This window comes from Talpa europaea (genome assembly GCF_964194135.1).
Source record: "Talpa europaea genome assembly, chromosome: 12".
Lineage (NCBI taxonomy): Eukaryota > Metazoa > Chordata > Mammalia > Eulipotyphla > Talpidae > Talpa > Talpa europaea.
In genome coordinates this window covers 102329789-102343397 of record NC_140079.1, presented here as the reverse complement: position 1 = coordinate 102343397, position 13609 = coordinate 102329789, and the positions used below count along the sequence as shown (strand labels likewise).

Sequence of the window (13609 nt, the reverse complement as noted above, 5' to 3'; positions counted from 1 at the left end):
GGGGTCCAGGGGCGTCAGCTAGACCCCCTTGGACAGCAGCGGGCGGACCAGGTGAGTCTTCCCAGGACCCAGGTTAGACACCCAGGAGGGGGAGGGGCTCGGGAACCCCCCAGGCAGAACTGGGGATCTCAGCGGTGAGTAAGGAGGAGCGGGGCTGTGACTCGCCGCTGCTGTGCCGGCTGCTGGGTGGACGGCGAGTCCTTTGCTGGAAATGGAAATACTTGAGGTGCTGCAGTGACGGTGGGGGCAGGGTGAGCTCCGGGTGAGACAGGCAGGCTGCATGTGTGGGCACCCCACCGTGGCCTCACACTGGAACTGGGCCACGACGTGAAGGCAAGGACAGAGAAGCTGATGCGGTCCCAGAGCCCAAGAAAGGGACTGTCTCCCCAACGTCCCAGCCTCGGGATCACGGCTGTACTGGGGTCCATGAGTTTCACCCACCAATGTGCTTGCAAAAAAATCTGCGCTCGTTCCGGCCCCAGTGGGCTGCTCTGCTCCTCTCCCCTGGGACCAAATCCTCCCGTCCCCCCAACACCAGCTCCAGTTGGGCTCCCCTGACCTTGGTCCTGCGTGCCTAGAGTGTGGGGGCTGAGCACATGGGCCTTGGGCTCCCTGGGAGCCCGGCTTGGTGCAGGGCACAGCATGTGGGGGTGCCAGGGGGAGGATAAAGCTGCAGCCATGAGGGTCGGGGCAGTGCCGCAGGGAGCCCTGGGCACCCCTGGGCGGCAGTGAAGCTGAGGCTGCAGGGCCTGTCTTTGCCCTTCTTGTGACCCCAGGAAGGAATGAGGGTGTCCGCTCCGCAGAGGTGAGCCGGAGAAAGGCCGGGTGGGGAGGCTGGCAGAGGGCTGCCACGCAGGCGGCAGGACAGATGTGTCTGCGCTTACAGAGGGGTGGCCCAGGTGACCTTGGCAAGGGCGAGTACTTGGGAGGAAGGGCGGGAGCCCCAGGTGAAGATTCCTCTTTCCAAAGTCGGAGGCGGACAAGGAAGAGGGAGGCCGAGGACGCAGGGGCCCGCCAGGTGGGGATGGACGCAGGGGCCCGCCAGGTGGGGATGCTTCGCTGGGGACACACCTGGCGCTTCCTGCGCTGCGAGTTCAGAGGGGGAGTTCGGGGTCGGGAAGGTGACCTGGCCGCCGCCCCCCTGACCTCTGGCCGCTCTGGCCATCCAGGGAGGGAGAGCTCGGCCCAGGGCTTGTGGCTCCGGGAGACCCAAACCGGGTGGCGGGCGCGGGCTCCTGGCGGCGAGGGCACGCAAGGGCCGAGGAGCCCGGGGCCGGAGCGTTGAGATGAAGGTTCCAGCTTGGGGGCTGGGCGCCCACCCGGGATCTCAGGGCAGTGCCCCCCACTGCTCCAGAAAGGAAGGCGGCCCTAAGGCGCGGGCAGGAGGGGGGACTGGAAGAGGAGCCGGGGAGCGCCTCGGACGCGCGCAGAGCTCCCGGGGCGCCTCCACAGGTTGGACGCCGGCGGGCCTGGGCCGGCACGCGTCCCCCCGGAGGCGCAAATGTGGAGGCCAGACGAGCCCGCGCGCCGGGCCGGGCCGGGCAGGGGGACCGGCGAGGGCGCCGCGGGCGGCCAGGCGCGGGGGGCGGACGGGCCGGCGCCGGGGCCCGGGTGTCGGCTCCGCAGGCGGCGGGCGCGCGCGCGGCCCCAGGGGCGACGGCGGCGGCAGCGCGGGGAACGCCGAGCCCGGCGCACCCCGAGCGCGGCGCACCCGGAGCCCGGCGCACCCGGAGCCCCGCGCGCTCGGCAGCCGCCGCCGCAGAGGAGGCGGGGCCCCGCGAGGCCCCTCCCCGTATGCTAATGCGGCGCCCACCGCCCCGCCCCGCCCCGCCCCGGCCCCGGGAGCGGACGGCACCAACGCGGCGGGGTTCGAGGGGCGCCCGCGCCCGGCAGCGCCCCGGCAGGCCGCGGAGGAAGGGCCGGGGCGCGGGGCGGCGGGGCGGCGGCGCCGCGCAGGGCCGGTCGGCGGGCCGCGGGGCGCACCGGGGTCGCGGCACCCCCGCCGGGCGGAGTGGTACGGCCCGCAGGGGCGGGGCCCGGGTCACGTGACGAACCCGCCGCCGCCATTTTGTCCTGCGGTGCTGGTATTTAGAGCGCAGCGGCTGACGGGCCGGATCGCCTCCGCAGCTCCCGCCGCCCGCCGCCCTCGCCGCCGCCGCCGCCCGCCCGCGCCGCTCGCCCCCCACCCGCAGACATGTCCGAGGCCAAGAGCGGCCCCGAGTACGCCTCCTTTTTCGCGGTCATGGGCGCCTCGGCCGCCATGGTCTTCAGCGGTGAGCGCCGCGGCGGGAGGGCCCGGGAGGCGGGGGCGCCGGGGCGCGCGGGCCCGCGGCCCGCCGGGCTCGGTGTGTGACGTCACTCTGACCTAACTCCGGGCCGCGGGGGGGCCCGGCCTCGCGCGACTGCGGGCGGGGGTCGGGGCCCCGCGGCCCCCGAGGGTCCCGGCCGGCCGCGCGGCCCGGCGGCGCGTGGGGCGGGGGCGGGCGGCGGCGCCGCTGCCATCTTAGCCCGCGAGCGGCGGGCTGGGGTGGGGGCGCGCCGTCCTGCGCCTGCTCGCGCCCCCCCAGCCTGCGGCAGGTGTGACATCACACCTCGGACAGCTCCCGACGCGGGCCGGCCGGTCCCGGCGGCGGGGGCGGAGGGCCGGGCCCCGCGCCCGGCCGGGCCCTCGCCCTGGTGCCGGCCCGGCCCGGCCCGGCAGACGCGCCCGCGCCCGCGCCCGGCGGGGCGCGGCGGATCGGCTCCCGGCGAGCGCTTCCGGCGCGGGCGGGCGTCGTTGCCCAATACCCGTGGGCCGGCGGGCGGTGGGGCCGGCGCGGGCGGGCCCGGGCGCGGGCGCGGGTCTCACGGGCGACGCGGGAAGGGGGAAGCCCGGGCGGCCGGCCAGTCCGTGTCGGGCGAGCGAGAGGGGCGCACGGAGGGCGGCGTGGACGGATCCGGTCTCCGGACCGGGGCCCTCAGGGCAGGCTGCGGGGTGCCTGCCTGCGCGCACGACCCCGTCTGGGAAGGGGCGATCCACGCTTCCTGAGGGCACCTGCTTTCGGAATTGGGTCTCCACAGTTGGGTCCTGGGTGTCAGCTTTGGTGAAAAACGGCCAACCCCAGAGAAGGGCACCGGGGCCATCCCCGGGTGTGTGGCCGATGGAGCCCTGGCCCGGCCGCAGCTCCCAGGGACTGGTCCGGTCTGGCCTAGGCCTCCTCCTCAGTCTGGTTTCTGGCTTTGATGACCCTGCCCGGCCCCACCCTGCCCGGTGGAGGGGGCGGCTCCCTGCGCAGGTATGTGGAGGGTTTGGACTCCAAACAGTCTCTGCTGACTGTAAATACGTGGGGGCTCTGCTCTCTGGGGGCCTCCCTTTGCCTGGGCCTGCCTGCCGGTCACGAGCTGCTGAGTGAGCCCTGCCCCTCCCATCATGTGCGAGGAAGGGGTCATTTGTGGTGGGAGAAGTGGTCTGGACTTCCCCTTCCCTCCCTGGCTGCTCTTTCCACATCCCTGGGGGCTGCCTGGCGTCCTGCACCTCCCAGCGGGCAGCAGCCCCGCCCCCAGCCTGTGAGCTTTTGTGGCAGAAGGCCTGCAGGGCCTCGCCTCCAGCCCCCGGGAGCTGCTGTGTGGACCTGCGGATTGACCCCCTCCTGTGTGCGGGGCCCTGGGGGAGATCAGCGAACTGAGCCAGGTCCCTGTCCGGGTGGAACTTAACCCTGGCAGTCGCTGCCCACACCTGAAGCTGGGTTTGCGCCTCAGTTCCCCTGCAGTCACCAGTTGCCTCTGTCCTTCGAAAGCTGCTGCGTGCTCTCCAGTGCGAGTGGCCAGCAGGCCTGAGGAGCGGCGGAGAGCAGGGGCTCGCTGGGCCCGGGGCCTGCTCCCGGAGGCGGCTGCCCCTCCTGCTGGCCACGTGCAGCTCCCAGTCGCGTGGCGCTGCCCCAGCCGCTCGGCCAGTCGGGTCAGCCTCTGAGGAGGTCCTCGCTCCCAGCATGCCTTTCCCAGGCCTTTTCTTCGCCTGCCTCCCCGAACAAGCCCCTCCGTTCTCAGACTTGGGTCGCTGCCAGCCACCTCCACGGCCTGCCCCGCTCCCTGCCTGGCCCGAGGGCCCGACGGAGCTGCAGGACCACGGCCCGGGCCGTCCGCTCCCGTGCCCTCTTCAGCTTCCCCTTCTGCTTGACTCAGGACAAACCCGTCATGCTTTCTTCACGTCTTCCATGAAGCTGTCAGCTTCTCCTTTGTCCTGTTTTCTGACTTCCTCCCCGCTGGGGGCCGTGTTCCCGGAAGTGCCCCCTGATTCCACCCCGCGCCGCGGCCTTGCCGCCCCAGCCAGTGCCAGGTCCTGTGGCCGCTGCCCGCTGCTTTTCCCTCCTGAGGGGCTTCCCTTGGTTCCTTCCCGGGCCTGGCCTGCTCCAGCCTCACAGGGTCCTGGTACCTGGGATGCCAAGTTCCTGGTAACCGGTCTCCCGCCCAGTGCCACGCTGCACCCTCCCTCCTGAGTCGGGAGTGTGGCGTGGGCCCTTGCGTAGATGGGCCTGGCAGGAGGCCCCCGGAATGCCCGTGACCAGACAGGTCCAGGAAAGGCTTCGGAAGAAGAAGGGCCCCAGGCCGAAGGCACCGTGTGTGGCTTGGGTGTCTGGGGAGGCCATGCCCCACCCTACCACCTCCTCCCCTCCCTGCCCACTCACCCCTCCACTCGGATGTCACCTTGACAGTGAAACCTGTCTGTAGACTCCTCTCCCCGCCCCGCCCCCTGCTCTCCTGGACCCTGCCCCGGGGCTCCCTGGTTCTAGCTCTGCGGGGGGGGGGGAGGGGGGGGGGGCTGCGCCCCCTGCTGGCGAGCGCTGAGTACACCTGGTGTAAGCGGGGATGGAGGCCATGGGAAGGTGGCAAGAGTCGGAAGAGCACCCCGGGCTGTGCCTGTCCCGGGCAAACGCTCTGCTAGCCTTGAAGATGGACACCACAGAGGGGGCTTGGAGGAGGGACTTACCTGAGGCCCCAGGCAGGTGACCCCTGGCCCTCCCACGACGACCCTGGCCACACGCCCCCTTGGCACAGCCTTCTCTCTGGTGTTCAAAGCACCGTCTCCAAATGCCAGGGCCCGGCCTGCTGCGAGGCTGAGGTGCCCACAGCTGCTCTCTAGTTGCGCTCCTGATCTCCCCTGGCAGGACAGCGCTTCCTAGGTCAGCGCCTCCCCCACCCCCCCCACGCGCTGCTCTCCCCAGGTGGCGCCTGAGTGCCCACAGGCAGACCCTGGCCTGACCCCTGTGCCACCCACCCTGTCCCCATGACTGGGTGGCTGCACCGCCATTCATCTGCAAGGCTGCGGATGCTGCTGATGCCTCCGGGTGGGAGCAGGGTCAGGGCTGGACAGCAGAGCAGCGCTCCAGGGAGGCCGGGCGGCTGTGCGTGTCTCTGCTGGAGAAAAGCAGGCCCCCAGTGCCCTGCTGAAGCTGTTCCCTTCGAGGCCCTTCTGCCCCTGACTGGCTGCAGCTTTCCGCTCCCTCCTGCCTGTGGTGACCGGTGTGGCCCTCAGCTGTGGCGAAGCCTCCCCTGGGTCCTGGCCCTGTGCTCCACTCACCACCTCTCTCCTCCACAGCCCTGGGCGCTGCCTACGGTACGGCCAAGAGTGGCACCGGCATTGCCGCCATGTCCGTCATGCGGCCGGAGCTGATCATGAAGTCCATCATCCCCGTGGTCATGGCGGGCATCATCGCCATCTATGGCCTGGTGGTGGCTGTCCTCATTGCCAACTCCCTGAATGACGGCATCACCCTCTACAGGTGGGTGGGCCTGGGGCCAGGCTGCTGCCCCTGGCTAGGGGAGGGCCATGGGGTTGGGTGGCTGCGGCCAGGGGCCCGGCAGCGCTAACTGACCTGTGTCCTCCTCCCCCAGGAGTTTCCTGCAGCTGGGCGCCGGCCTGAGCGTGGGCCTGAGCGGGCTGGCGGCCGGCTTTGCCATCGGCATCGTGGGGGACGCGGGCGTGCGCGGCACGGCCCAGCAGCCCCGGCTCTTCGTGGGCATGATCCTGATCCTCATCTTCGCCGAGGTGCTGGGCCTCTACGGGCTCATCGTGGCCCTCATCCTGTCCACGAAGTAGCCGTCCCGCCCCGCGGCGCAGACCACGGTGTAAAGGCCCCCCTCATTCCAGAAGAGCAGCCCGGCCGCACGCGCGGGGCGCCGCCCCCTGTAGCTGGTCTTGTGAATGCGCGTGTCCTAGTGCCCGCCTCGCCCGGCCTTGCCCCCCGCCCCGCGCGTGAGCCCCGGGCCGCCCGCCCCGGGCCGCCCCCCCCCCCCCCCGCTGTGTGTACGGGTGATTAGAGTCGTCACTTCTCCTCCTGGATGTTTATTTATAAAGATCTGACCTGTTCGCGCGTCTGTGGCGCCCCCTCGCCCCCCAGAGCCGCCCTCCGCAGCGCCGCGTCGGGGGGCGGGGCCCCGGGGCCCCTTGGACGAACCCCGCGCGGGCCGGCGGGGCCTGCGGCCGGCGCCCAATAAAGCTCCCGGACGTGACTGCGCCTGTGTGTGTTCCGGGGGGGGCGGTCACGTGCGCGGTCACGCGGGCGGCACGTGACGCGGCGGTCAGCTGGGCCCGGCGCGGCCGGCCCGGAACTCGGCGCGGCTCACGATGCGCGGCGGCCGGGGCGCGGCGCGGGCGCGGGTGCTCCAGTTCACCAACTGCCGCCTGCTGCGGGGCCGCGCGCTGCTGCGGTGGGCGCGGGCCGGGGCCGGGGCGGGGGCCGGGCGGGCGCGGCTCGGGGCGCGCTGCTGGGGCGGGGGCCGCGCGCTGCTGCGGTGGGCGCGGGCCGGGGCGGGGGCGGGGCCGGGGCGCGGGCCGGGGCCGGGGCCGGGGCGGGGGCCGGGGCCGGGGCGGGGGCCGGGGCGGCGCGGGGCCGGGGCCGGCGGGGCCGGGCGGGCGCGGCTTGGGGCGGGGGGCGCGGGGCCGGGGCGGCTGGGGGGGCGCCGGGCGGGGGCGGAGGCGGCCGGCGCTCTGAGCCTGCTTGCGGGCTCTGCCCCCAGGGAGGACCTGTGGGTGCGCGGGGGCCGCATCCTGGACCCCGAGAAGCTGTTCTTTGAGGAGCGGCGCGTGGCCGACGAGCAGCGGGACTGCGGCGGCTGCATCCTGGCTCCGGGCTTCATCGACGTGCAGATCAACGGTGAGTCCCGGGCCCTGGGAGGGGCCTCGGCGGCCTCCGCGCACCTGGCCACCCATTTTTCCGTGGTCGCAGGCGGATTTGGCGTGGACTTCTCTCAGGCCACAGAGGACGTGGGTGCGGGGGTCGACCTGGTGGCCCGGAGAATCCTGGCCCACGGCGTCACCTCCTTCTGCCCCACTCTGGTCACCTCGCCGCCGCAGGTGTATCACAAGGTGAGGTCGCGCGCCCCCGTCAAGGGAAGGGGACCCAAGGCTCAGCCGTCGCTGTTCGAGTCTCGTCTTCCTCCTCTGCCCTCAGCCTGGCGGTTGGGTCCCAGCCCTCTCCCCCCATCAGCGCGCCTGGCCTCCCTCCACCCTCCGCCTCCCGCTCGCTGTCTCAGCACTTTCACCTGCTCTCCTCCCCCCCCCCCCCCCAGCCTGCGCTCCTGCCTCCAGGCTCCGGAAACTGCCTCCTTCCCGGGGTTGCTGGGGCGCCCCCTCGCCTTGCCCCTCCCAGGCGCCTGCAGGCCGGGGCTCCCTCCCTTGTCCCGCTGACACTGCAGTGAAGACCCCCCAGAGAAACTCGGCCTAATGCCGGCCAGCCCCTGTGTCCTCACTTCCGGGGTTTCTCCTTTGAAACGTGCCGGGTTTTGCTCTCTGCCACGCTGCCCCGACCCCGCCGTCAGTGCAGGTGCCCTCCGGGGCGGGTCTCCTGGACCCAGCTCCTTGGCCCTTCGGTGCCCAGGGTCTCTTCAAGCCATGGACGTGCTGTTCCCTGCGCTCTGTGGCATCCCGGTCAGGAAGCCCGCGCCTGCCCTTTCTCCAGGGAGCTCCAAGTCAGGCACCGCTGTGGGGCTTTCTCCGGGCTGTGGACACTCAGAGCCTGGAGGTGGGCTCTGGGCTGGGGCAGGGCCTCCTGACCTGCCACCCAACTGCAGCTCTTCACACCCCACACTCCCTCCTGAGCTTTGGGGTCTTAGTCCTAAAATGAGTGTAGATGTGGAACCCACCCCTTTGGCCTGCGGCCCTCGGCTCCATGCTTGCTGCACACCCCCCGAGCCTGCGGAGCCCTGAGTGAAGGCCAGTGCAGCTCTGAAAGTGTCCCCCACTGTCCTACCACAGAGTTGGGTTAAAACCCAGCTCACCTTCCTGCTGTTGGGGGCTCCTGGCCCTGATTTGGCCCCACTCTGGGCTCCCCAGCAGCCATCCGGGGGTGCAGCACTCGGCACGCCCCTGCCCTCTCCATGGCCGCTCCTGCAGGCACCTTCCGGGCCTGCCGTATCTCCTCAGGAGGAGCTTCTGGCCAGTGGGACGTCTGTGTTTTCTCCCCGGCCTGGACCTCCCACATAGCCTCGCAGGAAAGAGCCTCAGGAGGCAGAGAATGAGCCGATGAGGTGCCAGTGGAAGTGGAAGCCTTTGGATGGGAAACCAGGCCCCTCTCAGGAGCTCGGCCCTCTCCCTCCAGGGCCTGCACGCAGGCACAGCTGATCCATTGTCTGCCTCTGTGCTTACACTCCCCGGCCCTTTGCCTGGGGAAGGGGCCTCGCCCTCGTTCCTGCCCTGGGGGGACGGCACAGGCCTGCTCTCTGCTTCAGGCCACTGTCTGCTGAGTCAGGAACAGGCCCCTGGGGGGCAGCCGGCCTGCCCCCACCATTTGGTCTCGCCTTTGCTTGGCGGCTTGAGTGCACCTCGTTCCCTTCACTCCACACACGAGCACCTGACGGCATCTCTTTCTCCGTCTCACTTCGGCCTCTGGTGAACGTACACACGGCGTTGCCCCGCAGAGCTGGCGGCCCCGCCCACCCCACCCAGGGACAGCCACTTTCAGGCGTGGCTGACTCTGCTGGAATTTGTCCTCCAAGCTCAAAAATGCCGGGCGCTGGCTTCCAGCAGGGGAGATAAGGACGACTCCCTTTCGGGCCCCAGAGCTTCCTCTTGGGCCGCCCAGCCCCTGTCCACCCGAGAGATGGCCTGGGGCTTGGTGAGTCATCGCCGGCCTCGGGAGTCTCACCTGCCCGCCGTCCTCCGGGCGCTGGGGTTCCTGGTTTGCTCAGTTTCCCGCTCGGCAGACCCAGCTCCCAGCTCCGGCTCCGCGCCAGGGTCTCATTCTCCCTCGCGCCCCCAGGCGCCAGTGTGCCTCGGCTTCGCCTCCCTGCCGGCACCTTTGGGGCTGCTCTCCCGGCACCGGCACCGGCCACCAGCCTCACCGGGCCCAGCTGTCCCCCAAGCCCCCCCGCCCCCCACCCCGGAGAGACACTGGCCTTTGCGCTTGCTCTCCCTGCCCGGCGCCCCGACTTCCCCCGGGGTTGGCCCCTTCCTTTCGGTGGAGCCCGCCCCGCAGTAGCTTCCACAGCGGGACTGTTGCTCTCGAGCGAGCGCCCCGCTGGGCTCGGCTTCTGGCCCGCAGGCCCCGTCCTCGCGGCCGTGAAGGCTCTGCCGTGTTTGTCTTTCGACTTACAGGGTTGCCGAGAAGCCAGACGCCGTGTGGCCCCCGGGCCTTTGTACGTGACCTGTTTCCTCCCCCGTGGCGTCTTCCTTCTGGCCCGGGGTTCTGGCCGGGGCCGGGCCTCCGCCAGGAGTTTGGTTTTGCTTTTGGTTTTGCCTTTTTTTGAAGAGTTTCCTTGGTGGCTTCCTCTGTTGCCGCTTTCTGTCCTGTGGTGATTCCATGGCTGGCCTCCCAGCCGCTCCCGAGTTTCCACCTGTCGGTGCCTCTCTCGGGCGTCCCATTGCGGTGCCGGCGTCTCCCCGCCGCGGCAGGTCTCCCCCGGCACCCAGTCTGGTCTCAGCTGCGAGGCCTCCGGCCCGGGGAGTTGCCGAGGCTGCAGGTGCCCCGCCTGGCTTCCGTGCTGCCAGCCGAGCACTCCAGGTCTCCTTCCCGAGGCTTCAGGCCGCCCGTGGGCTAGGGAGCTTCCCGGGGCGCCCCGGGCCCCCTTCGAATCCTTTCTCAGGCTGCTCACGAGACAGCTGCGCTCGCGCCGTCCTCCCCAGTGTCCCCGCTGCCCTCCGGGCGCCTGGCAGCACACTTGGGGATCCAGCTCCTCTTGTCCATGCCCCCACTTCTCAGGGCCAGAGCCGGGGGCAGCCAAGGCCGAGCCCGGGGGTGCAGTGCCCGTCGCTCAGCGTCCCCCGTGCGTGGTCCCCTCCCGCCCTCTTCCTCAGCCTGGGAAAGCGTCTTTGCTTCTGGGGGAGCTTAGGGGTGAACATGGCCAGCCATCAGGCTGCCCGGTGCCGGGTCCTCCGTGGCCCCCCTGCGGGGGTGTGGTGCCCGTCAAACACGTCACCTTCCCAGAGATGCCCAGCCCGGCATGGGGCCCTGACTCGTGGCTCCGCCCCACGTCTGCCCTCAGCTCCGTCTGGCCCGCGCCGCCTCTGGGCTCCATCCCCACAGGCTCTCCAGGCTTGTGTCCCCAGCTGTGTCCCCTGCTGCCTGGGCTGGAGCCATCTCGAGAGCCAGGGTGGGCCGAGTCACCCCGCTGGCTGCCAGCCTGGCTGCCTGGGGCTCCTCACCGCGTCGCCTCCGCTCTGGCCGCTGGCTCATTAGCGCTGTCGTGCGTTGCGTCCCCGCACGCAGCCTGTCCTCATGTCCGAGGAGGGGCCAGCAGGCACTGGGCTGGGCTCTGGCCTCCGACCTTGCGGGGCTGTGACCTCTGGGTGCTGGGGCGTGGGGGGCAGGGCTTTGACAGCTGGTTCCCCCCAGGTCCTTCCTCAGATCCCCGTGAAGAGTGGTGGTCCCCATGGGGCTGGGGTCCTCGGTGAGTGGCTAACCTCTCCTTGCCCCCACCCCGGGAGGCTCCTTGGGGACCTGGTGGCAGCCCCCTCCCTCCAGATGCCCTACTGGGGGGTTGCTGGTGAGAAGGACTGGACAGAGCCTTCGGGTGGGGCCTGCTGGCACCATCCGCTCCCCTCCTCCCAGGGGTGCACCTGGAGGGTCCGTTCATCAGCCGCGAGAAGCGGGGTGCACACCCCGAGGACCACCTGCGCTCCTTTGAGGAAAATGCTTTCCACGATGTGCTGGCCACCTACGGGCCACTGGACAACGTCCGCATCGTCACGCTGGCGCCCGAGCTGGGCCGCAGCCATGAGGTGATCCAGGCGCTGACGGCTCGCGGCGTGTGCGTGTCCCTAGGTGAGAGGTGCCCTGTGCGGCCGGCCCGCCTGGGGTCTAGGTGGGCTTCGGGGGCTGAGTCCTGTCCCCGGTGCAGGACACTCGGTGGCTGATCTGCGGGCAGCGGAGGAAGCCGTGCAGAACGGGGCCACCTTCATCACGCACCTCTTCAACGCCATGCTGCCTGTGAGCGCCCCGGGCTGGGGGGTCCACGCTGCCTGTGAGCGCCCCGGGCTGGGGGGTCCATGCTGCCTGAGTGCCGCTGGCTAGGTGTGGGGGCCCTGCTGTCACTCAGCTGCCCCCTGCTCCTGCCCAGTTCCACCACCGGGACCCAGGCATCGTGGGGCTCCTGACCAGCGACCAGCTGCTTCCGGGCCGGCACATCTTCTACGGGATGATTGCCGACGGCATCCACACCAACCCTGCCGCCCTGCGCATCGCCCACCGGGCGCACCCCCAGGGTGAGCAGCGGCAGGGGGCGGGGCCGGCGGGGCTGGGCACGGCAGGGCCTGAGTCTCCTCCCCCCACAGGGCTGGTGCTGGTCACCGACGCTGTCCCCGCCCTGGGCTTGGGCAACGGCCGGCACACGCTGGGGCAGCAGGAGGTGGAGGTGGACGGGCTGACGGCCTATGTGGCAGGTGAGCGGCTCCCACGCACTGGCCACGTGAGAACAGCTGCGCAGCCGTCTGGTGGACCTGGGTGCCGCTACCCCCTGCGGCCCGGCCCCTCAGCCTGCTCCCCTGCTCTCCAGGCACCAAGACGCTGAGCGGCAGCATCGCCCCGATGGACGTCTGCGTCCGGCACTTTCTGCAGGCCACGGGTGAGAGGGCCTGGGGGCGCCCGTTTGGGGGGCTGGAGCCTGCATCTGGGGGAGGCTGGAGGGTAGAGTGGAGGCCACCAGGGTCCTGCATTTGGGCGTCCCCAGGGAACAGGACACGCCCTGGGGATGTGGCCAAGGGCACCCCCAGCAGGGGAGGCACAGATGAGCCTGGGGGGTGGAGCCCCAGCACCTGAGAGGTTGAGGGCGCTCACTGCACTGAGCACAGGGCCCCGAGGGTGCTAGGACTTGGCTGGTGCGGCTGTGGCCAGAGCTCTGAGTTCGGGCTGTTGGGGGCCCTCGGGAGGGTGGCTGCCCTGTGAGGGGAGGGGGTCCGCAGAGGCTGTGGGGCTCTTGGCAGGGCCGCGGGGCTGCTCAGGCCGCAGGAGGGAGACCAGGCGGCCAGAGAGGCAGAGGGACGGGGTGACCTGAAGGACAGACAATGACTTCGGTCACTTCATGGGGCGGGGCATGGGCAGAGCGCTGGGTCTCGGTGGCTGCTCGGACGCCCAGTTCCTGCCTCGCGGGGTCCTCTGCCTGGGGAAGAGCTTTTGTCACCAAGGAGAGTCCCTACTGGCCTGGGAGGGTGAGCGGCGTCCCCAGGGCTGGCAGGGGGTGGAGCTCTGCCCATCTGGCGCAGTCCTGGTGCCCCCCCCACCCCCCAGTCACAGGACTCGCGTGCTGGGGCTTGCGGGTGGTCAGCCACTGTGTCCCCGGAGCAGGCTGCAGTGTGGAGTCGGCCCTGGAGGCCGCGTCCCTCCACCCCGCCCAGCTGCTGGGGCTGGAGAAGCGCAAGGGGACCCTGGACTTCGGGGCCGACGCAGGTCAGGGCCCAATGCAGGGCGGCCGGGGCAGCCCAAAGCGGTGGGAGTCGTGAGTTGGGCGGGCGCCCCTTTGCATCAGACTAGAGGGTCGGGAACCCGAGACAGCCAGGTGAGGGGCCTCAGGGAGCTCGGTCCCTGTCTCCTGCTGCCGCCAGGAGTCTTGGTTCCGGGGTCCGTGGCGACCCAGGCCATGTCCTCCCAGCCTGGACGGGCGGGCGGGGGCGGGCAGGGGCCGCGGCTCACCCTCGCCTCTGCAGACTTCGTGGTGCTGGATGACGCCCTCCATGTGCAAGCCACCTACATCTCGGGCGAGCTGGTGTGGCAGGCGGAGGTGGCCCGGCAGTGACCGCGCCGTGGCCGGAGAGGATGCCCAGCCCCAGCTGGACACTGTCAGGGCTGGGCCACCCAGGAGCTGGTCTCTGGGGAGTGAGGGGCCTGGCCCTGGGACGGCTGCCTGGTGCTGGCCAGCTGGATAAACGCTCATCCTGCAGGGCCGCTTCGTCTCTGCGTCTTGCTTCTCGCATCACCTTGGAGTGCCTCTTGGGCGTGTTGGTGGCTGCAGGGTGGGAGGGGCAGCACCCCCTCGCCTGGTGGGTCCCGTGCAGGTGACAGGGGCCCTGGGTCAGAAGGCTTCGCCTGGGGCTTGAGGACCCACAGGAGATGTTGGTTGGAGATGACCAGGGCGAGCGTGGCAGTACTGGCTGGAGTCGGAAGGGGCTGGGGGTGGCTGCACAGTTGGCAGGTCAGGGGGT

The 13609-nt window shown here is 71.0% G+C and overlaps 2 protein-coding genes across 2 annotated transcripts; both read left to right on the top strand.

Moving 5' to 3' along the window:
- The first annotated feature begins 2139 nt into the window (after positions 1–2139).
- On the top strand, positions 2140–6390 carry ATP6V0C (ATPase H+ transporting V0 subunit c). Its single transcript, XM_084248797.1, has 3 exons — positions 2140–2273; positions 5576–5759; positions 5872–6390. Exons 1-3 carry the CDS (start codon positions 2195–2197, stop codon positions 6074–6076), a joined length of 468 nt encoding a protein of 155 aa, XP_084104923.1. The 5' UTR covers positions 2140–2194; the 3' UTR covers positions 6077–6390.
- A 214-nt stretch (positions 6391–6604) lies between these two features.
- Positions 6605–13330, top strand: AMDHD2 (amidohydrolase domain containing 2; the record flags this gene model as incomplete). Its single annotated transcript, XM_084251340.1, has 11 exons — positions 6605–6687; positions 6997–7133; positions 7206–7345; positions 10809–10863; positions 11025–11237; positions 11314–11402; positions 11533–11677; positions 11747–11854; positions 11968–12036; positions 12756–12857; positions 13115–13330. 11 exons carry the CDS (start codon positions 6605–6607, stop codon positions 13201–13203), a joined length of 1230 nt encoding a protein of 409 aa, XP_084107466.1. The 3' UTR covers positions 13204–13330.
- Between the last annotated feature and the right edge of the window lie 279 nt (positions 13331–13609).

Bases quoted from the DNA above. Each gene is read 5' to 3' on its own strand.
- ATP6V0C (XM_084248797.1), top strand. From the start codon at position 2,195: ATGTCCGAGGCCAAGAGCGGCCCCGAGTACGCCTCCTTTTTCGCGGTC. The intron at 2,274-5,575 runs GTGAGCGCCGCG...TCTCCTCCACAG, and splicing joins GGCCGCCATGGTCTTCAGCG to CCCTGGGCGCTGCCTACGGT. The intron at 5,760-5,871 runs GTGGGTGGGCCT...CTCCTCCCCCAG, and splicing joins GACGGCATCACCCTCTACAG to GAGTTTCCTGCAGCTGGGCG.